The sequence below is a fragment of the Micrasema longulum genome, unplaced genomic scaffold (assembly GCF_059751315.1).
Source record: "Micrasema longulum isolate JH-2025_06_02 unplaced genomic scaffold, ASM5975131v1 h1tg000041l, whole genome shotgun sequence".
NCBI lineage: Eukaryota > Metazoa > Arthropoda > Insecta > Trichoptera > Brachycentridae > Micrasema > Micrasema longulum.
In genome coordinates this window covers 1757124-1782440 of record NW_028277248.1, presented here as the reverse complement: position 1 = coordinate 1782440, position 25317 = coordinate 1757124, and the positions used below count along the sequence as shown (strand labels likewise).

The following is a 25317-nucleotide window of genomic DNA, read 5'->3' as shown; positions in this document are numbered from 1 at the left end:
AAATTAAAGAGCCTCAAATGTTAAGAGAAAGCATTCTCGACAGGCGTCACAGTGTGAGTAAGTTTTGATCTTAGGGGAATGTTTTGAACATAATACATCCATAATAGAGTTGGTATCAGCAATATTCTTTAGCAGGCCAATCAGGAACTTCTCTAGCATTTGCTCATGTGGAGAGGAAACCACTTAAAACTCTTCAGAAGAAGCCGGCCTGTTGGCAGTTATTGACAGGCCTTCCGTTCCACTAGAAGAGTGCTCGGCATTTTAAGTCCTACTTTCGTTTAATTTAACAAAGTCTTGAACTGACTTAACCGCGTAAGATGGCACTTTAGACGGGCTTGTGCGATTTTTCCATCATCATTCATAAAATCGATGCTATTTGGATGGCTAGGAGCATTATCGACTAATAAATAATAAGGCTGCTTTAGTTTTTCATCCAAATAGCACCAATTTTATGAATGATGATGGACAAATCGCACAAATTTTATTTTACATAAAACGGATATTTTTATATCATGTTAAATAATATTTTATGTTTTTAAAGATAATGTCGGCCATATTTCCACCACTGCGTTGTTTAATCCGAGGTTCAATTTTCATTATTTCTCTTATTATATGAGCAAAGTAGAGTAAAAAAATTTACTACTCCGGCAACACTGACGAAATGTTCATTTTGTTTCTTCGACAATCTGACAGATGGAAAAATAATTCAATTTTTAAGTAATGCATTTGTGACAAACACATTAATTTGATAATTACACATGAAATGTGATTGCATCCTGTTTCTTTAAGATCCTTGCAGTATTTCTACACTTTAAAAGGACACAACACGGCATGGTTAAATTCGAATCAGGAGTTGCGTACTGAGCGACGTCTACAAAGAAACTATTGGGTCTAAACGTAAACCTACTCGTCTATCAGTAGTTGAGTCGCCTTCTGTTTGATGTGCGTATGCGGTTTCTGGACTATTCTTAATTCTATGTATATATAGATAACAGGACCTCTATTGAATATGATAATTGTATGTAGGATTACTGAAGAAGTGCTGAATACTTTCTTGGAAAGCTACTCACTTCTTTTTTTATTCTTTTCACAGGTACTAACATCCTGTACGTGGGCATCTACGGTCCCAAGGGGCCCTGCGAGGAAGTCTATGTCAAACACAGGGGCAAGAACAACTACGATGTGTCCTACCTGGTCCGGGATAGGGGGGAGTACCTCGTCTTGGTCAAGTGGGGAGATGACCACATACCCGGGTCACCCTACAAAGTAGAAGTCTAACAACCTCCTAATAACAATGTCGCAGTAGAGCAATCGCTTTGACAGATGAGACAAATTGCCTTAAAAAAAAGCGTGTTAAAAAAGGCCTTTAAACACATTAATAATGCTACAACGCTCTCTTGTGTCAGTACGGCGAAAGAGTTTGAAATATTTATTTATTATTGCACAATTTTATTTTTTATTTTATTAGTGTACACGGCACAAATGCCTTTTATAAACATAAACAACAAAAACAACAAACTTATTTTTTGTACCTATATTCATAAGTTCCCCCACCATAGATGCATTCATGTCCCAGAGCAGGGAGATGATGATGTCCATCTCCAAATCTGTCTAGCAGAATAACTTGAGCATATATTAGGCATATCTCAGCCACATCAAAGGCTTCAAAAAATTATTTAGGTGCAGTTCTTATTGGCATCTTTAGAATAACTTTTATAATGCCTTTTTGTACTTTAATTATTCGTTTAAGGTGTGTCTGCTGCGGGATCGAGGCTAAATTGGGGACATCAGGGCTTCCAGTTATGACCTCGTTAATCGATGTTGGGATTTAATTGATACATTTGTACAGGGGGCAGTCATAGTAACCATTTAATATCTTATAAGTTTCTATTAAGTCCCTCTTTCCTTCGTCCTTCCAATGATGTCAGTTCTAGTGATTTTAATCTTCTGTGGCAGGGCATCCTTTTGAGTAATGATGTAAGATTATTTTACTAATTTTTAAACATAATTGCTTAGCTGAATTTTCAACAAGTCAAGCGAGTCGAAGAAAAATGTACATAGATTTCAATAAGAAAAAAACTGATTACGAAGCAAAGTAATTTATATTACATGCTCTTAAATCTTGTGTCACCAAGAGATGACATTCGCGGTCAATGGCACATTTATAGTATCACGGATTTCTTAAATGTCAAAGCGATTGTTCTGCAAATCAGTCGAACTTACAATGGGTGTGAATAGAAAATATTGAGTTACGATGTAAGAAAGCGTGCCAAATATGACCGAAAGATAGATTATTTTATTTAAGTATATTATAATACGTAGGTGGATTGAGAAATTTTGGGAATTATAAAGAAAGAAAGGTTATTTAAGTTACAATTTTTTACTATTGTTGCTTGTTTGCAATTTTAATAAACACTTTGAAAAATATCCAAGGCAAGTTATTGCAGGCTGAAACCACACTTCTAGAGAGTAAGTTTTTCTTTTTCAGTGCCACGGGAAGTTCTATATGAAACATATTTTCTTGCGTGCTGTAAAAATTAGAGCATTAAATTGTACTGCAAAATTTCTTGAAAATGTACGAAAAAAATAATAAAAAATATTTTCATAAAAACGCACTACTTCGAATGACGTCACGGTTCATATGAACCATCCAATGGTATGAGAGCTTTGAAGGATATCCAGTTTGGTCACCGTAAACGTACCAATCGGAAGAACTGTCAGAGAACAACCTCTGTCGTCACACGCGGATTTATTTCAGAAATACAAAACTTTAAAAATCATAGCGCTGATAATATGATTTACAAAAATAAAATCGGCTTAGTTTAATATTCTATTAAGACAATAAACTTCCTCATTGTACTGTAAAGTTTCTTAAAAATGTATGAAATAAATAATAAAAATGCTTTTAGTCAAAGTGAACTACACAAGTTTTTGTGAATCGTCCAATCAATTGCAGTGTTGTTATGTGTCGTGATAGATTTCTGGTTTCCGGGTAGCCATCTAAATAAAATGTTTAGTGTATTTTGATGCTACGGGGCTCTACTTTCAAATGTCGGCACAACTCCCCGACGACAGCTTGTGACGTCACAGGCAGAGTAATTTTAAAATTACAAAACCCCAAAACATCATAACGATGATAATACAATTTGACTTAGTTTGATTAGTGTATTAGAAAATAATAACAAATCCACCGAATTTCCTCATTGGGGATGACAGACCTTCCAGTGAATTGGCAATCAGGATTTTTTTTCTCCATCAAGTCTCTCTCTTCTCTTTCCGCTGTTCTTTAATAAGTTCATGTTAGTCTAGGTGCTTTCAATGTGGAGCCCTTTTTTATATGATTACCGATATGAAAATTTTGAAATATTTATAAAAAAATATTTTTGATAAATTTTAATCCACCTGCGTATTTCTGTTCACGAATAATTTATTTTCACATATGTATGCTCCCTTCAAATCGAGAATCACAGTAGGTATATATTTTTTGGTATAAAACAAATTTTGTTCAAAATTTTAAGAACTCGCATTTCTTTTGATCTAAAGTGTTTGTAAAAGTTTTATAAAAAATATTCAAAAAATGTTTTTTTCAATCTCCAATAATAATTATTTGCACACGAGTGATTATAAAATATATTATGTAACCATGTATTTCTGTAGTCATATTACAAACAATATTTTTCTTAATCCTGTATTTTATAAATTACTTACATCAATATGTATTAATCCCTTTTTCCAGAACAAAGGCAATCCCAGGGCTTGAAAATAATACTGAGTATATGAGAGTATTATAATCAAACTTAGATATCTCCATCAATAATGGAAAATTAGTTATTGATGCCAAAATAAACTATACATGAAAACCCACCTGCCAAAATAATAGTGTAATTCAAGACCGTCTCTAAATCTTGCAAAAACAGATTTCAATTATATTACTCGACACCGCAAACTTAGCATTCTCCATTGGGTCGGTGAAGCATAATTACAAATATCACAATTCTTTTTTCAAAGGTTTTTGCAGATATTGAGATTTCTAAGCTTGCTTCTAAAACCTTCATATTTAGAATATTTATTTTGGGTCATTTTTGCGTCTGAGTTGCATTTTTGCCATAATTATTTTTTAATTTATGATATTGTCTGTGTCTTATTCCGCAGATGCGGTTGTGTGGTGCTCGTATTATTTTTATATATGTATATATTTTTTTATATTGTAAATTTTACCTTACTAAAATATAATAAAAAATATGTTTTTTTTCAAACTAAAAATCAATTCTTTTATTTCTATTTGTAGCATTGTTATCAAATTTGAAACGTCTACGGTAGTTTGAAATGTAGTTGGTGACAGTGATGTGAGTTCAGTTTCTTTCATTTCTTTTTTAGGAGCCATTTTTGTTTAATAGTTAAATTTATGGCATAAAAAAGTAATTGATTTAATATAAACTATTTTCGCTTCAGAATTGACATCCATCGACTACTTCTTAAAAGTTTCTTGAATAACGAATTTTTATTTACTACTACATCAAAACTGTCAAATATGTTGTATTTGCAAATTGATAATTTAGACAGTAAAAAGAGAATTATAAACTCTCAAGAAACATTATAAAAGATCTCACTGTGATTGTTCCTCATTTGCACATGACACACATTTAGAGTTTTTTGTTTTAATTACTAAAACATTACACATGTCAACTTTTTATCCATTGTGTGTGTAAATTGTTTGGGGCTAAAAAAAACACAGTACGCTCCCATGTAAAGTTTATTTTTGATATCAAGATGAATTACAAGGCTCGGATAAAAGCGAAAGCCATAAGTTCTTACTTAAAAACAACTATTTCACATAACATAACTAGATGGAGTTTTTCTACCGACATTTCTTGGAAGAACTGTATTTTAATTATAATAATTAAAATACTTTTTTTAGTACCTGCACTCTCTCGTATTTGACATAAGATTTTGTTTGGATTATTACTTCTAATTCAGCTCAAATTAAATTTATTTAATTACGAATCTAGGGAAAATTTTGTAGTCATGTTTTTTCCTTTCCCTCGCTTTTATTTATCTTTGTATTTTAAATTGTACGTGTGTTATTCTTGTGTTTATTTTTAAATATTTATTATGCTATCATGTACATAACGCAATAAAGACTCTTGTTGCACTTTGAATAATAAAAAAAAATATTAAAACAAATTTTTATGTTTTGTTTTTTCGTTTATGGATTATTAAGAGGATAGGTGGTGTCTGGTAATATTTATGAAAAGGTATTTGAACATTGTTTTTTCTGTCACTCTCTCACAAATGCCTCCCCAGCACTGTGCAAAAAAGACGACACGTTGGGCTGATTTATCTTTTAAATTTATTTCAACAGAGGGGGTAAATAGGGGCTAGATTTCTTACTGTCCATGCGCTCTGTAGCTGCAAGACATGCTGTAATCGAGGTCCTATATATCATATACCATACCAATATACCATAATTGGAGTAGAGGAACTAGAATCCCAACCATCAATGCGCTCTGTAGCTTTGTTAACTTTGTTTTTTACTACTTCTTGGTATTTTTACAGGACCTCGACTCACATGTTTTATACGTGTATGATTCATATCATTAATTGTAGTGCTTTCACACTTATAGATTACGCAGACAGGGTATAGTGTAAGCTAATAACCGAGTTACACAGTTTAAACCCGCGCTGTGCCAGCGGGTACCCTGCAAGACATCGGACCCTCCTTCTGGTTGCTATACGTATTTATATGGCGGCCTCCGTGGTGTAGTGGTCAAGACGCCATGACTCACACACGGAAAGTTCCGTGTTCGATTCCCATTTTTTTTCATTTTTCTCAAGCCTGGGTGTTTTGTGATGTACTTCCCCACTGTAATTGGGCCTCCTGGCCTGATTTGGTGCAAAAAAAGAAAAAAATGTTTTTCTTTATGTAAGTGTTGGTCCAATGGCTTAGACCGCAAATGTAAGAAGTAAAATAAAATCACATACCCCTAGAATATCCTTAGACTTCAATATTCCCTTCTCCAAAAAGTTGTCCATGTCTTTAAAAAAAGTTAAATGTATTTGTGTTTTTATTAAAGGTCTGTGTAGGGGGTTTTAATTAAAATAAAAAAGCCTGTTTGATATTTTGTTCATTTTATTCTTAATGTCTGTATGGAGCTCGTCTTTGTCAATGCGATCTCTTTTATAATAAAAAGTTGTGTATTATAATAATAGATCCATATGAGAGATCCATTGAGTTGACTCGCCCAAAAATAAAAATACATTTATTAAATTCACCATCGTTTAAACAGAAATGTACTAAATATAGTTTTGAACAAAATGCATTCGACGATCATTTAAAAAAATCTTCTACTGAACAAATATAGTTTAATATATTTACAAATTTTCAAAGTAGATTTCAAAAATTAACAAATTCCTAACTATTTATGAATTAAGGGCGTATTTGCGAATTGAAACAACTGATGTAATTTTAATTGAATTTTTAAACACAGTTTAGAAAGCCAAGAAGATTTTTTTAATAATTGGTTTTAATATCTTAACTATGTACAGGAGTTGTCTATCTATGCAGTAAATAAAACTATAAAATTTAAAGTAATATAAAATTAGATACAAAATATTTAAGTATACATCAATGAGATAAGGACAGAAATTTTCTAAGTCATGGTAAAAATAAGTACAAAGAAAATTCACTTAAAAATAATTTAATAATTGCGTTAACCTTCTATTTTCCAATCATTCTATAACGCAGTTTTTACTTACGATTAACATTACGGTTTTATTCTGGTATTTTCATGATCACATTACCAAACGCTTTTAGAATATTATATATCAAATTAAGGCATGTAGAAATATAACAATTTAATAAATATGTACAAAAGAAGACATTAATTACGTTTAGATTATGAACTTGCATGTAGAGGTACTTGAATACCTTTTTTTAAATAGCGACACCTTAAAAATGCGTCAAGTGTCAAATTAGGTAGAATAGTTGCCCATATATTTATACATTAAGAATTTTCAATAATAGAATGCATTCTAACTTTGCCGCTAAAGTGGGGCAAATTGAATCGCATAGCAAATTCTGATTTTGACATTTATAATATTAATTCTAAGTTTTGAAACATCGATAGTTGTTAGAAATATGAAATCAATATTGAATACAGTCAAAATCATTTAAAACTAAATTGACACGTGAAATACCTATCGAAATAATAACAACTTGTGCATACTTATACATTATATTCAAACATAATAAAAATGGTGTCTAAATGAACAGTATTGGAAATTCAACAAATTTTATACTTAATTTTACCAACAGCCTAAGCCGATTTTCAAAATAATAATATAATATCTACAAATTTCTATTCGAAACAATCAATTTTACAAAATTATAATTTGTAAATCAAGAAAATAAATTGAAATTTTAAAACAATCTTTGTATTGCTGTAAATCATAATATTTTCACAATAATAAATTTAATTAAAATACGCCTTAATTATGTACACTTTTCCGCACTGAAAATTACACCAGTAAATTTTCACACACCATTCTGAGAGCGATTTCATTCGAAAATATCTTAATTATAATTAAATTTAATAATAAATCAAATATAACAATCTAAATGTATGTAAATTACTATATCACAATGTCTACTTAATTGTATAAAGATTCTAATAATTTATCAAAATTAAGTATACATAATAAAATTTTAAATGAGAAAAATCACTGTCACAATTTTTAAATTGAAAAATTTTACAAACCTAAAGTTGTTTAAAAAATATTTTGTAGCCAGGAGTAAAATAAAAAATAAAAAAGAGGTTTTTGATGTGTTATCGATCGAAATAACCAAATATTTTTATTATAAACATATTTGAAGACCCAAATGGTAAAAGTAAGCAGAATTAAATGATTATTTGCAGTCATGAATAATCTTTAGATTTATTGATAAAGTCGACTCATTTTTCTAAATTGTCGCTTAGCTAAGTTTACCCATTTTTGTTATTTTTACAGGATGATGAAAATTTTATTATTTTATTGAATTAAGAGAGGAATTATACTTCAGTTTTTAATATGGGACATTTTATGGAGAAACTTTTCATTTGATTACATTTAAAAGAATTCCAAGTCGTGCTTTCAAAAACGTAAGAAGCAGTTTTTTTTGTCGTCGTGTAAAAATAATCAAAATGGCTTACGCGGTGTTGTTCACTAAATGACAATATAAAAATTGAAATATTGGTGTAAAATTTTAAGGTTAAATTCGATTTCATACAAATATCCCAATCTGTATATAGGAAAATTGAGTTAGATTGAATCTTCAATCAAAAATCAGTCATGACAACATTGCTCCTTTTAAAACAGGAGTAAATCATTTTTACATATGCAAATAAAAACAATAAAAGACTCCCTTAAGCTATTTACTACATCGAAAATATCTTATAGGATTCAAAAATAGTAAGTTGTCTTGTCAAAAATGAGATTAAACAAAAATTAAGTCGAAAACACGAAGCAATTATTTGACCTAGTTAAATTCTATGAAATAAAGTAGTAGTTGTCATATTACAATGTAAATGCAATAAAAATAGGAGGTAAAAATTAGTTATATCACTTTAGTACAAGCAGTTTATTTAAAAAATCATCCCGATTCATTTTAAACTTATTTCGAAGTGTAACAAAAATGTTTAAATTTACTGTTTTGTGGCAATAATAACGATTGTTTGTCATGGACAAAATATTGAACTAATACAAAATAGAGATACAAAATGATACTTGTATATTTATTTTCAATACACCGCTAACCTTACATTCATATTTTGTTTTAATAACACAGGAACAATGAGACCTAAGCATATTATATAATAATTATTAGAAATGTTGTGTAGAAAGACATTTTGACATACATAACATGTCGAATTATCACATATTATAATATAATAGAGTAAAGGGTTATTGTGCATCATTTCAGAGGAAATTTTCATTGCTTGAGTTGAATAATGTACGGGATTGTTTTCATATAAGATTAATAACATCTCTTATGTTATATATCATTATTTTTTTATGAAAAGACGTGGAGACAGTATTTGTTTTATAATCAAAACACTTAGAATTATAATTTTAAAATGTGATCAGAAGTTATTAATCGGTACGACATTGTTTGAAATGTTTCAATAATAAAATCTGAGGGTGCATACTGCACTCTATTGAAATGTTAATGAAGCTTTTCCGTCAACCTTTTATTCGTACATTTCTCTAATTTGAATTCCATATGAAAACAACCCCTTATTATTTATATGAAATATTATAATCAATATAGATTACTTAAAGTAGAACTCATAAAAAATATGAGAACAGATACGGGCGATATTATATCATATTTTGTACTGATCTCCAATGATAACCTCAACAAGCCAAGATTAAAACATACCTAAACAATATACGAGTAATGTGAGGTTAATATTTCATGTTAATCTGGTATTTTGAGATCAAAAGCAATTGAGAAGAATCTAACAAAAGTGGACAAATCTTAGTTTATGACGGCAATAAGAAAACGTGTCAATTTTATTTTTTTAATAGACTAAGAATATGAAATGAAAAAGAAAGAAAAAAAGGGAATCTGTCGTCAATTATTATTGCAAATATTGTTATTTCAATATGACATAAGTCCCAAAGTAAAGAATCCTTTGACTGAGCTCATAAACATGCTATTTCGAAGTTACAAACATGTCGATAGATTTGTCAACTTTTATTTCATACTTCTGGGTGGGATATTGTTAGTAATCTGTCATTAGTTGAGCGCTGAGCCTGATCTTAATCTATAAAATTATAAATAAAGTATTTAAACATTTTTATTCTTTCACTTTAGGAAAAAATAAACAAAACTGATTTTTACTATTAAAAGTATGGTTTAAAAATGCTTGATTAGGATAATATTTCTTACTATTCTAAGAAATATTTTATTCTGAGGAAAGAATAGATTTTCTGAATCACTTTTGATGTTAAAGATAATTGTTTTGTGTTATTTCAATAACACATAGTAAATGTCATTGTTGGAAAAAAAATTCCATATCTAAACACTAATTTGGAGTGTTTTAAAAATACCAATTACATTTTATTCCCTACCTCCATTTGTTAATGATTTCAAGAAATATGTGCATAATTACAAGAGATTTTTAGCATTTTGTGATAACTGTCTGTTTGTGATAATTTTGTGATAATTTACGGGGGCCCATCACAATGACGCCAGGAGGTTATATAGCACTGATTTTTCAGAATAAGAATGACAGAAGACAGAAAGGTGAGGAGACTTCACCTGTTTCTTTTTGATAAAATGGAAAGATGCATTTATTAGTTAGTGTGTATCATTATGGAGGACTTTTGAAAATAACAAATCCCTGAAAGTTAGTTTCAAAAGGGTCATCTAAGGATGAAGCAAGAATTTAGTCTTTTAAAAGACGATGTGACCAAATTCATGTATCTGCCAGTAATATAAAAACTCAATTACGTAGTTTACTGTATTCTGTTTACGACAATCATTTTGATTGTAAAGCAAAAAAGTGATTATTCAAATATGTATTGTGATGTATTGAATCGAAATTTGCTTTGATTAAAACAGACCCTTGAACATTTTTAATTTTACGAAACCGTAAGTGGACTTTGTATGTTTTAAAATATACTTTTACAAGCCAACACATACATTAATCATAAGATTAAAACAAAAAATATAGCGCTGATTTGCATTTCTTCGATATAAAAACATGTTATATGTTCTTAATTTTGTGCTCAATGTTCAAATTTGTCACCATTATAACAGGGTGTTTCCAAAGACGTATAATTATAGAACTATTAAGTGTAATTATCATGTTACAACTCTATTTTAGACTATTACATAGTAACTGAACCAAATTTTGTACCTTTGAACTTTTACTGAAAAAATTTAAAGGGAAAATAATTTTAACTGTATTAATGATTTAAGCTGGATAAATAAGCGCTTGAAGCAATTTACCATTGATTTTCATTGAATGATCAACAATATACTAACGTTTCTAACTAAACCTTTCTCATTTGACAAGTATATAAAGTTTTAAATAGTGTTTTATTTTAGAGATATTTTTAAAGAATTTGAATACAAAATTTGGTGTCTTACGACACTAAAATTTATATTAGTGTCTTAAATTCTTAAAAAACTGAGTTAAAATATATTCATAGCTTGGTTATGTCACAAATGCTTGAATTTATTTTAAAACATTGAGCAATTTTTAATTTGAGTAAAAATAACATTTTGACACTTGTTTTTTAATGTGAAAATGAATCGTCTCTTGAAAGAAAGTAGCCATTTTATCATCATCTCGTGATTTAAAAAATGGATCGATTGAAATCAAAATTATACACCTTAGTCGTTATAATATGATTACTATGCTCATGTTTTGAAGTTATGGGATTAAATAGTTATCTTTTATTATGCACATATCACTTAAAAACATTTTACAAGTAAATAATACGTATGAAGTTGCCACTACATCAAAATAAAACTCTATTCAATAGATATCTTATTGTAAGACACATACCTACTTACAGTTTAAATTTTATCATTTGTTACAACAAAGGGATTAATGTAGCTACAGATTAATTCCAGTTCTATTTATGATACACAACACCAATATTTTATTGTGTTAATATTATTTTAAACGTGAAAATAACGGAAGATGTAACTTTACAATATCAAAAGCATTTTTTACACATTTGCAGAGAAACATTAACACCAACTTTCCAGGCCTGCACGAGTAAAAAAGATGGCCGCTAGAGTAGGTCATATATATATATATATATATTTGGCGAAGAATGTAGTCTGTCAAAAAGTTGTAAAAAATAATGTGCGGGTGCTGGTATTCCTCCTATGGTAACACTTCAAAAACAAAAGTACTGAAATAGAATAATGCAACCTTGTGGTAAGGGTAATCAATCAACACCAACTTACAAAACAATGTCCTTGTTATTTGATATTGCCAGCGTTAAAAGCAGTTATATCTCCAATTTTTACTGATTTTTGACAGACACATAGCAAATGATGATTTGTTTTTACTTTATTTTAAGATTAGGAACTTTACATATTTCAGTTGAGAAAGTTATCTATGTTATTTTCAAGCCTAAAATAACCAGAAACATTCCGACTTATTGACATTTAATAAATCATTTAATATATTATAATAAATGCATCTAAACTACATTTCCATTTTCCGTAAAAATTATCCAACACCATACAAACATTTTGATTAATTTATAGCAATGAAAACGTTGTTTGAAGGCATTTACAAAATTGTGATTTTTTTTTAAATAAGTACACTACGAATATTCGTTGAATTATCATTTTATTCCCATATTTTTATATCCAATAATTATTCTCACATTGAAATTGGTTTAAATCAAAGATGTTTACATCAAAGAGATATGGTGCAAATATTAAGGATTGATATTTGTTAAATAAAAGAATCATTATGTTTCAAAACACTGTTAGATTCTCCCCCTGAACAAAAAAATTACTATTTAAAATCCTTCAAATATTTTATATTAAAAGAGTTGATTGAGTATCGTTTCCCAATTTTATTACGAATACACATTTCTTTCAAGATTACTATTTTTTTTTTCAACACTGTGCTTAAATTGAATGTTTTTCGTTTTCCGTGTGATTTCCATTTTTTATATGACAAATGTTTGGTTGTTCGCTATTTATATTTTGTTTCTATGCTAAAGAAACATTGTCGACAAATTAAATACCGCCATTCTATAATAGGGGTCGATAATTTTCCCTTGGGACCCACTAGATAAGTTTTATTTGAATTAATAATTATGCCTAGTAAATTAACATTTTACCATATGTGACATTAGGTTATGTCTATGAAGAACACACTTTTGAGCAACTTTAACTAGATATCATAACAACTTGATATTTTTAATATACCCATGTCTACATAGCTGCCATAGATTTATTAAAAACATAAAAAAGTTTAATTTTGTCTATGTAGAAATGCAGAGAAAACTTTTGTGGAACTAGAGTTAAAGAACTTTGCATGCTCTAAAACAGTGTTTCCCAATTAGTGGTATGTGTATCTCCAGGGGTACGCGAAGTTGCATTAAGAGGTACTTGTGGCAATCTCTTGACTAAGGTAATTTTTGGGCTGCTCTAAAAGACAGTTATCCTGTTAGCGAAGCAGCAATAAAATATTTACTGCCATTTTGCACGACGTGCCTTTGCGAGAGCGGATTTTCGGCCACGGCAAACTTAAAAATTAAACATCGTCACAGACTTCAACTCGAAGACGCCTTGAGACTGGAGCTGACCAAAAAGCAAACAGATTTTTGAGTAAAAACGTGCACATTTGTTACATTAAAATGATTTTCACCGTCATTAAAACGGTATTTTGATGGTAATAACTGTTTTAAAAAAACTGATTTCATTTTTTATTTATTATTTCCGCAATAAGGGGTATCTGAGTTTGAGGTCTTTCTTGAAGTGATATGCAGGAAAAACAACTAGGAACCACTGTTCTAAAATTATTTTTTTTGACTCAACTGCTTTGAAAATTCATTTGACTCAAAATGGGCAAATTGAAAATTGAAAATCAACCTATAAACAAATATATTTGTAATAAATTAGTAAAACAACTTGCTTCAAATATAAACTTTATATTAGATGATGCAAGTACGGCAAAAAGAGCACAAATATATTTGTATTTTTTGTACTGTTTGGGATTATTTTTTCCTATTATAGTGAGATAGCTGCTTTAAAGCTTCTCTTTTTGTAGCTTTATAACCATATCCCGTTGATTTAAATAGCCTTGATTTGAATTTTAATACAGTAAACTAATAAAAAATATTTCACAACTATCCGCATTGGAGACAATCTGACAACATTACACGATACAATCACATCACGATCCCTGTTGGTCAAAAGAGCCAAATGTCACGGGGCAGGATCATATAATGTCACGCAGGACATTGAAATATCGAAATTAGAAATTAATAAGTCCTTTACAGTCACAGCGTTTCGAAATTCTTTCATACAGACTGCTAGATTATTTGTAATCAACTAAAAAATAAAACTAAAAATGTACAAAAATTCTTGTCCATGTTGTTACAAGGACAAACGTCGGCGCGAAGCATTAAATATGGAATTACTAAGTTCGGTACAAAGTGTATGAATCAACTTTATTCTATGATGTATGGCTTAATTATTCAATATGATTCTGTTTGCGATCGCTCAGCTTAGCGGGGAATCAATTTATTCGTCGATTTTAAGATAATTATTGGCTTTCTGGATTTGACGTAGAGAATGATTGTCCATGCAACTGTAGTATAAATCAATTTCGCTATTTTAATAAATATTTTTAATTTATCGATGATTGGGATTCAGCGCAAAGAGGATGTAACAAATGATTGATTCTTCCAAACATTTATATGATGTCTACTTGACAATATGTCATTATTCAAATGATTGGAGATTATAGGTGTTCAATGTAATTTCTTTTGTGACAAAATAAGCAATAGGAGAATCGAGTAATTGAATATTAATAGATGTCAAATATAGCATGGAACTTTACACTTTATATTGGATTTGTGGTGACATAGTTACAGCCTTGGACCTACGTTTTGTTCTCAGATCATTCAATCGAATAGCTTTTTTGCTGTCTGAAGCTATAAAACTGCTCGAATCTAAGGTTATTTGTAAATACAGTTATTCTCGGTTGTTTAGATTTGGATATTACTGAGTCACCATTTCAATACTACCTACAATAAAATAAATAGATTATTCCGCACAAGAGTCATAGAGCAATCTGAAATTACTCGCGTGCCTCGGTTGACAGTTTAGTACAACTTATAACTAATACTGATCTTAAGGAGTTTTCATAATTAATACAGCAAGTTCTGCAGGAACCTCGTAATCCACGACAGCTCGTATAATACTGTCCATAAAGCTTAATGAACGTAAACAATATAAACCATCAGCACTGACAAAAGGAACAACAATCTGATAGTCCATATGAAGAGAATCGGATAGTTCAATTATTGCATTCATCACATTAAATTCACTGACAGTCATTGCTTATCCTTCACAGCGAGCGAGTGCGGCAAGATGTGGTCAGGGGAGAGGAGGTTGGCCGAGGGCTGGTGAGCGTAGTTCCGGATCTGGTGCAGCGAGATGAGCTGGTTGGGGAAGGAAGCCGCGGCGGGCGACGCCAGGTTGCTCTGCTTCGCCTGCTGGAAGCCCAGGGAGTCGTAGGTCAGGTACGGCCGCTGGCCCAGCTGCGCGTGCGCGAGCCCGCCCAAGTGCGGTGCCATGGAGTTGATGGGCGTGAAGGCCGAGTTGGCCGCGGCGCTGGCCTTGGACAGAGCGATGTCGTACCCCGACGACACGGGCGGAACCCCGGACCCGTTGAGATGCAGCGACTGCCGGACGTTCTCCTCGCTGTTGAGGTCCCCGTTGAGCCTGTGGTGGTCGAACAGCGCGCGGTGATGCGCCTGCAAGTGATCGTTCTCCCCCTCGTCACCCCCGTCGTGCACGTTCTGCTGGCCGAAGCCACCGCCTTCTTGCATGGCCTCGGACAGGTGCGCGGCCGAGTCGGGGCTGATCTTGGGCCAGTAGGGGTGGTCCGGGAAAGGCGCCGGGGGCGCGCGGCTCGTCAGGCCGGCGATGGGGGGCCTCCGGTCCGCCCTCTCCGCGTGCTTCTGCATATGCTTGCTCAGGTACGTCTCCTGGGTGTAGCTCTTGCCGCAGTACTGGCAGATGTGCGTCTTCAGGTGCTTGGACTCCTTGTGCTTGGGGATGTGCTCCAGCAGGCTGGGCTCGTCGGAGAAGCACTTGTAGCAGGAGTTGCACTTGTAGGGCTTGTCGGTCTGGTGGCAGCGGGAGTGCGACTGCAGGTTGGAGAGCTGGGAGAAGGCCTTCTGGCACCCGGGGTGGCGACACTTGTACGGCTTGTCCCCCGTGTGCGTCCTGATGTGCTGCTGCAGATGGGACAGCTGCGTGAACTTGCGCTGGCAGATCTCGCAGCGGTAGGGCTTGATGCCGAGGTGGATCCTGGTGTGTTGGGACAAGTAGCTGGAGTTGGCGAACGCCTTGGTGCACTGGCTGCACTTGTAGGGCTTGGCCTCGCGAAGGTGGACTTGGGTATGAAGCTGCAGGTCCGCTTTGGATCCGAACACCTGAAACAGATACAACACAAAAATTAACGACTGTCGGCATACAAAACACGTGACATCAACAGTTCTATTGGATTCGGTATCATTCAATACCCGGGAGGCGAAATAAATTCAATACAAATTACATAATCGAAATATTATTTAATGAATGGACGCTAAAATAGCTTGGGCGGTAATAAATTTGTTGGAACTGCGCGAAGAAAAACTCAAATTAAAATTGAAAACACTCCGTTATAAATAACCGCGTGCGTCTTGCCAAAATTAATTTAAAATTGGCACGGAAAAAATAATGCTCGAGTAAATCTGCGAATCCTGCAGCTGATGTAAGTTTGCATCCTACGACCGTACATTCTATGACGTCATGTTACACAATTACACATTGTAGATAATCGAATCAATCGCGGTATTCCTTATTCATTTGCAATCTTGGGTCGATTAATAATTGAATTCGCGATTGTTCGCATATGCGGAGGATTTACATAGGGCGGAGGCGTTTCGAGCCAAATATAATTTGTACATAAGTATGTATAATCAAACTGCTGTCATAATATAAGCTCTTCCAGTTAATCGACCGAACAATGGAATCGATACAAAACATGATTAGGTCAAATTGATTGCGAGGACGTAACTAAGTCGATAAGGAAGGCACCAGACATAAAAGGCATAAAACCAACATCTCTTGTGACTGGTCTGAGGAAGTGGCCGTCATTAGAAACGCACCATTGCCAACAATAGGCACGACACGCTGCTCAAGCCATCTTCCTGTTCATCTATTTGATTTTGTAAATCGTCGGGATTGCCTAACTTAATGGCTTCACCCAGTTCGGTAAAAAAACAACAAGGCTGTTGGAAGAAAATATTGACCGTTATGATTAAATTTTAATTAAAGTAAAATTTTAGAAAAGCGTGAAGTAAAAAGTGGAAAGCTTCGGTGATGTGTTGTCAGAAATTTAACGTGAAGTATTCGTTTCTCTCGAACTAGTAAACAGTAAATAAACCAAGATTGGATTGTTGTTATAGTCGAATATCGTTATCGGTTGAATAGTTACGAGTCTTACGAACTAAAAATAAAGAATAAGAGATTGAAACAGGAAAAAATGCATTTAACAAATCGGGCTACTCATAGTAATATAACAGGAAATCCAGCTGCAATAAATGTTAAATAAAAGTACTTAAATGCAAAATACGTGCTACTGTAGAATGTAACCATAAAAAATAGATTGACACATTCACCAAATGGACAAAAACTAAACACCAAGAAAATGAATAGAGCAAAAACACTAATGGCCAAGGAGGGAAAGTGCACATTTAATATAAAACATTAGGCAAACGACTCTGCAAGAAATAAAAACATTTTACACTATGTCGTGAATTATGGCATGCGTAGATTACTCAGAGGAAGAAATTAGATGAATCGTTTAAATGTTTGAACAGAGAAATGATTAATTTATAGACAAAAAACTACAAGAGGAAACGCGAGACAAACATAAATAGCTACAATAAAAAACCACCCACGTAACTGCGATAAAATCTTGTAATGCGAACACGTTATATGCGATTAATACACAATAAATGTTATAGCTAACAGCGCACAACATGAATTCTAACATCTACTTACAACTGACACGGCACTTAGCGATGGGTGATCAGTGATCACTCTAAAACCCATTGTTAAGGACCATCTCTAATAGTATCATCACCAGCTAGACAACACAAATACAGAATCGAAAGACATCTAAGAGAACTTAAATCATAAAACACCAAAGTGACAACATCGAAATGAAATGGACGAACAACAAAAACAAGCAGCTACGTCATCATGGCGTCAAGCAAATCGGAACAGCGCAGCGGCATACAGAAATGATGACCTACGGCCGGCTAGAATCGACCAAGAAGTAAAAACAATGAAGAAGGTATCAAAGTACATATACAACACTGTTGAAAAATACTCGATGACTGAATATACAATATCAACATGAAATTACTTTGGTAGCTTTCATTATATTTTCATTCAATTGTCAAAAATGATCGCGTATGTCAGTCGGCATAAACCACAACTCACAGATATTCAAACCCTTAAACTGTGTGAGGTAAGTATTTTGATGTTGGGTCCAGAGGACCCATGTAATTTCCCAAAAGGTTTAATATTCAAGTTTTGAGTCATATTTGTTATTTTCCAAATTCTGAAGGATCAATAAACTGGTGGCCACAATAGATTAGTGAATCAAAGTGCATCAAAAATATATATAAACAATGCAGTTTAGTACAAAAATATGGGTTTTTATAGAAAATAAAGTCTCCTAATGACTGCGGAAATGACCACCAGTTTTAATTGTCATTTAATAAAAAGTTTGTTAATGTCAAAATTGGTAAAAAAATGGGTGATAATAAAATGATAGGTGACGATCGAAAGAAATGAAATGTTTTGAAATTGTCCCATATTCACAAAATATTTTTTGAGCTATGATAAATTTATAGAGTTCACCATTTCTAACTATAAATATAGTAGAAAGCATATGCAAAAGAGCGTAAAATAGGGCGATCGGGTCCTACTGACTACACTAGTTAAGGGTTAATACTATGGAGTTGTTTTTTAAGCGTTCTTCAGAATCTAGCATGTGAAAAAGCGTCGAATCATCTTTTCTTCAGCTTCTAAATTATATGAAAAACGCAGTTCTTCACAATTTCATACAAACAGAAGCACAGCGAAAGATTAGGAGATTTGACGAATTCACTTGGCTCGGGAGAAATACACGATCAATTCTCGAGATAAGGACAAAGAGACTGACAGAGGCAGTAAGAGATCACAGATGTTTGTCGAATAATAAACTTAAAATTTCCACGCGAAAATTTGAATGTTGCTGGTAACCACCGACTGAAAATTTTAAACACATTTCTGGAGAGGAAATCCATGTTGAATGTTTCGATAAACATCAGTAAATAGTATCTCAGATTTTGATTGCTTTTAAGAGGTGCTCGTGGTGATTTTCTGTGTTGTTATGCCATGTGTTGTTCACACTCCTGCCGATATCAGCCCAAAAGATAGGCACTGCAACGGTGCGGTGTCTATAACTTGCATGCAGAAAACGAAATGAAAAATTGGTTGGAACTCTGTCCAGATTTCTAAACAATAAATCTGTAGCCAATTATGAAACTTAAAACTCGCGTCATGGGCTCCGATGACAGTGGGAAGTTAACAGAGTTATTTTCAATTGTCTATGAAAGAAAATCAAGTTATTTGTACGAAAATGCGTATATTTCTATGATTTTTTATTTAACATATCGTGGTTATACAAGTAAAAGTGACCATTTGCAAAAATAACGAAATTGATATTATTAACTTTTTGAAATCGTATTAGCTTCGTATGCTTGACTGGTAAAAATGCCAAGTAGATACGACACTCCAAAAAAAAAAAGAAAATATGTGACCATTTGATAGAAGCTCACAGATTTTTGAGAAATTACCAACCACCTGCTTGAAAAATCTGATATTTAAGAAGCAACTAAACTCTAAAAAAACACTAAAATGGCTCCCCTGAACATGATTGATTTTGTCATTTGGTCAATTTCTCTTGCATGCCCACGATATGTTCAATTGCATGTTACGAATAAAGAGATTTCAAATTTTTTAACAAATATACATATTTTGGTAAAGACATTTCGATTATACTTTATAGACGATTGAAAATAACTTTGTTAACTTCCCATTCCAATCAGGGCCTTGATTTTGAATCAGAAAGTAAACGCATTATTCTCGAGTCAGAATTTGATATGTGACTTAAGATTTTCATATTTCAGATATCAAAATTAAGTCGTGAACTAAAATATTGATTCGATTGTGTATTACAACAGAAACGGATTTAAAAATCGAATCTGCTGATCGGTTTCGCTCATTCTTAACATTTTCCGAAATAGATTGAATTTAATTTGTGAACATCTGATCAGTATCTGCAGCAACAGCCGAAAATCACACCATCATCATCGGCAATCTCTTACTGTCCTCTCGAAACCAGCCCGGTCGTCATTCGCACTACTCAGCGCCATGCTCGTTTGTTTTTGCACCTCGTGGTCTGACGATTCTAGCATCCCCCACTCGAGAGGGTCTCCAGCACCCCTCGGCGCGCGATACTCGGTGGGGGATGTTGAAATATGTTTCTTCCTTCCCCGCCGGTCGCCCCCGAGAACTCCGCTACCGCCGGACAGGCCCCCTCCAGAAACCGCCTGAAGATCGGACAGGACATGTTAGGGTCAAGGTTAATGAGGACAGAGGAGCTAAATATACAATGTACATAAACATATTCAAGTTTGTTAGTAAAAAGTGTTGGTGGATGTTAAGGTGGGTTCACACGAAGACAATACAATGTACAAGACAATATTGTCATGTCCTGCAAATAAAATTTCTGAACAAGGAAGGTTATTCTAGTGAGCAGGACTTTTGAATCTACATCTCTTTTTACTGTTTATATCATATTGTGGAATGTATTGTAATTATAATGGGCCTTAATCATATACTTAGCATAAGGTTAGGTCTAGGTTTAGTGGTAAAATACAGATGGGAATAACATCCTTATTCTATAATACCACTATTGGTAGAATAAGGATGATATTCCCATCCTTATTTTATCACTATACATAGGCGTAACTTTATACCAGATTTATAAGTTAGGCCCAATATGCTAATATTTTGTTATTTTATTTACATTTAAATACTTAAACGCCCGTAAAACTACTTCAAAAAGTTAATAATATTAACAATGAAGTAAATAAGAGACGAGAATAAAATTAAGTAAGTGTCCAATCATTCAGCGATACTATATAGTATATTGTAAAACAAATAGTCGTTTAAGATATTTAAGTTTAAATGTTGATAGACGTAGATAAAAAAATATCCACGTTAATAATACAAGTGATACAACGGATAGTGGGTTGGCCGGATACCGGATATTCCGCGAGCCAACTAGCCGGATAGGCGGATATCCGGCCCATTGTCTCTAAATTATAATGGTTTTGGGTAGTTTCAGCCCTTGTGGTTTTAATTTTCAAGCAAATATATTTTTAATAAAAAATAATTTTGAAGATTTTTTTTATTTGCGGGTTAAATTCTTTTTCTAGGGTATACTGAACACTGAAGAACGCTTTTATGCAAAAAAAAGTACATTTTAAAAATAATGAGGGTTACTTCCCTTTTTCCAAACACAATCGATATCAATAAACCATATTACTGGCGTTGATTTCATTATTTTTTTCGCAGTTTCGTGAATACAAGGTATCGGCCGGGCATTAAGCTACTATCCGCTATTCGGCCAGATAATAAAATTAGGCCGGATACCCAGGATACTGGACAATTACCGGACATCTGTTTCATCTTTAATGTATAACCTAAATTTGAATCGAGCCACAGGATATTTTATTTTTTTTAATTACAGAAATGAATTCTTCTTACAAAGTGATTTTAATTTTTATATTGATTACAATTTGAAAAAAAATATATTTAAAGAACAGGTTAGTTAAGTTTTTCTGAAACATCACGTTACTCTCACAGTTTCAAACTTCTGCTAGGAGAGTATTCCATGCCATAAGGCCAGCGAACGCACACGCGCGTTCATCGAGTTTAATGCGCTGGTTGGGTATGGGAATAATGTTTTTTTTAAAAGATATTTTGGACCAGACTTGCGCAGCGACTCTGTGGAAAACGTAGGCAGTGTAATTTCCGAAGTGGTAGAGTGACATGACAGAACATAAATATTCCAAAAATTAGTATGGCTGCGGCGTTTAATGAATCATTTTATTACGTTTGGTCACGTCATGTCTTTCTCGATATTCCTCGTTTTCTGTATCCATCAACATTCGCATAGTTATATAAACATTCCTTTAATACAGTATGTTACTAAAACGTAAAAAGTCATTCTTAGTTTCTTCAAATCGTATTTCTGATACGACCATATTGATTAAGACATTAAAACCGTGGCCCGATACAAACTTTGCATTGATTTGAAATAAAATTAATCTTAAATGACATTAAACATACGTCTGATGTTTAAATATGTATAAACACAGGACAAACGATTGCTAATGTATATAAAATAGACAATATCGTAAAATCTAATTTATACCATAGATAATCATTTGGTGAAATAAAAAAGCCATAATAATTATGTAAGTATCTCGTTTTGTAGATAAAAAAGTCAAAACGAATTGAAATTTATACGTATTTAAAACAAACATCTTATTGTGGCATTGGGTAAAGATTAAATGTTTTGATCATTATTTTGATTTGTGAATGTAGAAGTATTTGATCAGGAGTTAATACATAATATGAAAAGTCAGTGTTTTTTAATTTTTTTATTTATTTGTTGTAGACTATCAAACTAAGCAAAATAATATTTTTACGTATTTTATTATCGGCGCTCCATAGCGCCGATAATAAAATCATTTTTTTTCAAAGACAAACAAGCTTCTTTCTTAAGAATAATTGAATAAAAGAAGAAGATTGTGAAGAGAAAAAAAAATTAAAGGTTTTAAAAAGTTTTTTTTAAAAATATATATTTTTTTAAAATTTTTTTTATTTTTTATTTTGCACCACAACAGGCCAGAACACCCAGGCTTGAGAAAAATCACATTTTTATTTTCCGTGTTCTCACCGGGAATCGAACCCGGAACCTTCCGTGCATGAGTCAAGCGTCTTGACCACTACACCACGGAGGCCACCATAATAATAATAATTAATAATATTAATAATTTAATAATTGAATCGGGTTGTGATCCCGTGGCTAGTGTTGCGGACTCACAGATCAAAGGTCCGAGGTTCGAACCCCACTCTACCACAACTTAATTCCCATTTTATAATAGTGAGTTATTTACTCGTTAAAAATGAAAATATTTGGGTAAATCATAAGAACGTAAATATTTATTTTAAACAAAAAAAAATGAAAGCAAAATATTGGTCGGTCACACGATTTCGCATATACAAAATGCAGAGTTTCTTTTACAAAATAAATATAATATGATAAGCTAATGATTTTCAATTACATACCTATGTCGTGAGGACCTCTGACCCTGTAACGTCATTAAAATCACGAATTCTGAATAATTATTCAAGATGTATAGCATATTATAACGAATCGGGAAATACCTACATACGTGCTTTTCAAAATCCTCTCCTAATTTTTTGCTGCTTGTCATGTCGAATTTGATAGAAAAACCCACGGTGTTGCCTCAATATGAAAATTTGCTAATTCCACTTTTAGAAGAAAAAATAAAAAACATTTCGTCATGATCGAAGAACAACGATGGATGTGTGGAAAATGCGACATTTACGTTATTTTATATTTGATATTGAAAAGGTTATAATTAAAGGTTATAATGAAAGGGTCTAGAATTTCAACCGTCCATGCGCTCAGTAGCTGCAAGACTTGTTGCTATCTAACTTCTGTTTTTATAAATTTGCTTTTTATTTCGTTTTTTAAAATATCACTTAAACTCTAAACTTCATTGTCAAATAAAAATTTTAAAAATAAAAATGTAAATAGGGGCTAGATTTCTTATTGTCCATGCGCTCTGTAGCAGCAAGACGTGCTGGGATATTTATTTATTGTGCAGCGCCCCTGAGGCAATTTTCACAAAAATGGCGCTATAAAAATTATCCAAACATTATTATTAAAGGCTTTATATATTCCAGGATTGAAAAAAAAGTATGAAATCATATACGTTTGTACCTTGTAAATTGTGATATAGTGTCGAATTTTTTTTAAAGTTGCTATCATGTTAAGTTGAAGATTCGTCTGGATTACTTTAATGGAATATACGCAAATTTCCCAAAATACCAAACTAATAAACTTAAATCCGTATTCAATGCAGCAGCAAGGCTTATTACGGGAGTAAAAATATATTCTCACATCTCACAAAATCTTCGAGATTTACGCTGGTTAAAAAGGCCCAGAGAGCAAAAAATACAAGCTTTGCCGGGCAGTATTCAAATCCCTTCATGAAATGGCTCCAAAATACCTATCGGACCTTTGTATTAGGGAAAATACGGGTCAAAGAAAATCTACTCTTAGGTCAGCATTTGACTCAGGCAGAGGAAAACTTGTCGAAATCCGGCGCTCCCAAAACACTAGAATCGGAGATCGTGCGTGCTTTTGCCGTTGCCAGAACCTCTGCCTGGAACCGATTACCTTTAAACTTACAAATCATCGACAGTCCCAGTCAGTTTAGATCCCAATTAAAATCTTACTTTTTTAGTTGATCATACCCTCAATTTTAAATCAGTAAATATAATATTTCACAATTGACAAGCTCAATAGCTAAGTTAGAATGTAAGTTTAGGTGTACAATTGTAAAACGCCCTTGAGGTGATTTTTCACAAAAATGGCGCTTTTTAAATCAGCTAAATATTCCCCACATAAACCCACAAGTTCTCTAAATCATTTGAATAAGTCCTTGGCACGTATGACAAAATAAATTGTTTTTAAATAGATAAAATAAATTAAATTAAATACTGCACAGAATCACTTTTGTAAAGTGCACTTGTGGAATTTTATTACGAAAATGGCGCTTCATAAGCTATCCATAATAATACTCTACCACAATATTAAAAACACATAAGTATTATTACTTAAATTATATAGCGCTCATGTTCTATAAATATATCAATTATTTGCTATAAAATATAACCTCTATCAAAATGTAATTATGAAAAACCGCACAGACATTTATATTCCACAAAACAATAATTACTTTTAAAATATTCGTGAAATGAATTTTAAATCACAGGTAGATAATTGCATTTCAATATATCATATAGTAATTAGAATATTTTAAATTAAAGATACATTTTGAATCTCCGACAGGTGCTAGATTACAATGCGTCTTGTAGTGACAGAACGCATGGACGATGGACGTTTGGAGATTCAACACTCTAAAGTTATATTTAAATAAATATATGGTTTAATAGACCATTATTCAAAACGCTGATATAATGCAGATCTGATTTACATCTTTAAAATACTTAATGGTTTATTTGATGTCCTGACTTTTCTTCAACAAATATCTGTTAATGTTTTTTTATTCACTTTGCAGATCAACATCTTTCATATCAGTGAACTCTTGCTATTGGAGAGTGTCATACCC

General features: G+C 32.6%; 2 protein-coding genes across 7 annotated transcripts in view; one reads left to right on the top strand and one right to left on the bottom strand.

Annotated features, from left to right (window-relative positions):
• The window catches only part of cher (filamin A protein cher), a 149266-nt gene extending 147214 nt beyond the window's left edge, over positions 1 to 2052 (top strand). For all 6 annotated transcript variants that reach the window (XM_088227166.1, XM_088227135.1, XM_088227161.1 and 3 more), the window contains one exon: positions 1094 to 2052. In XM_088227166.1, the coding sequence (XP_088083292.1) occupies positions 1094 to 1278 (185 nt within the window). In that variant the 3' untranslated portion in view covers positions 1279 to 2052. The remainder of the gene's footprint in view (positions 1 to 1093) is intronic.
• Positions 2053 to 14508: 12456 nt separating this feature from the next.
• LOC148285317 (zinc finger protein rotund-like) overlaps positions 14509 to 25317 on the bottom strand; it is a 94169-nt gene continuing 83360 nt past the window's right edge. The window contains exon 2 of the mRNA XM_088227103.1: positions 14509 to 16191. Coding sequence (XP_088083229.1) covers positions 15085 to 16191 — 1107 coding nt within the window. The 3' untranslated portion in view covers positions 14509 to 15084. The remainder of the gene's footprint in view (positions 16192 to 25317) is intronic.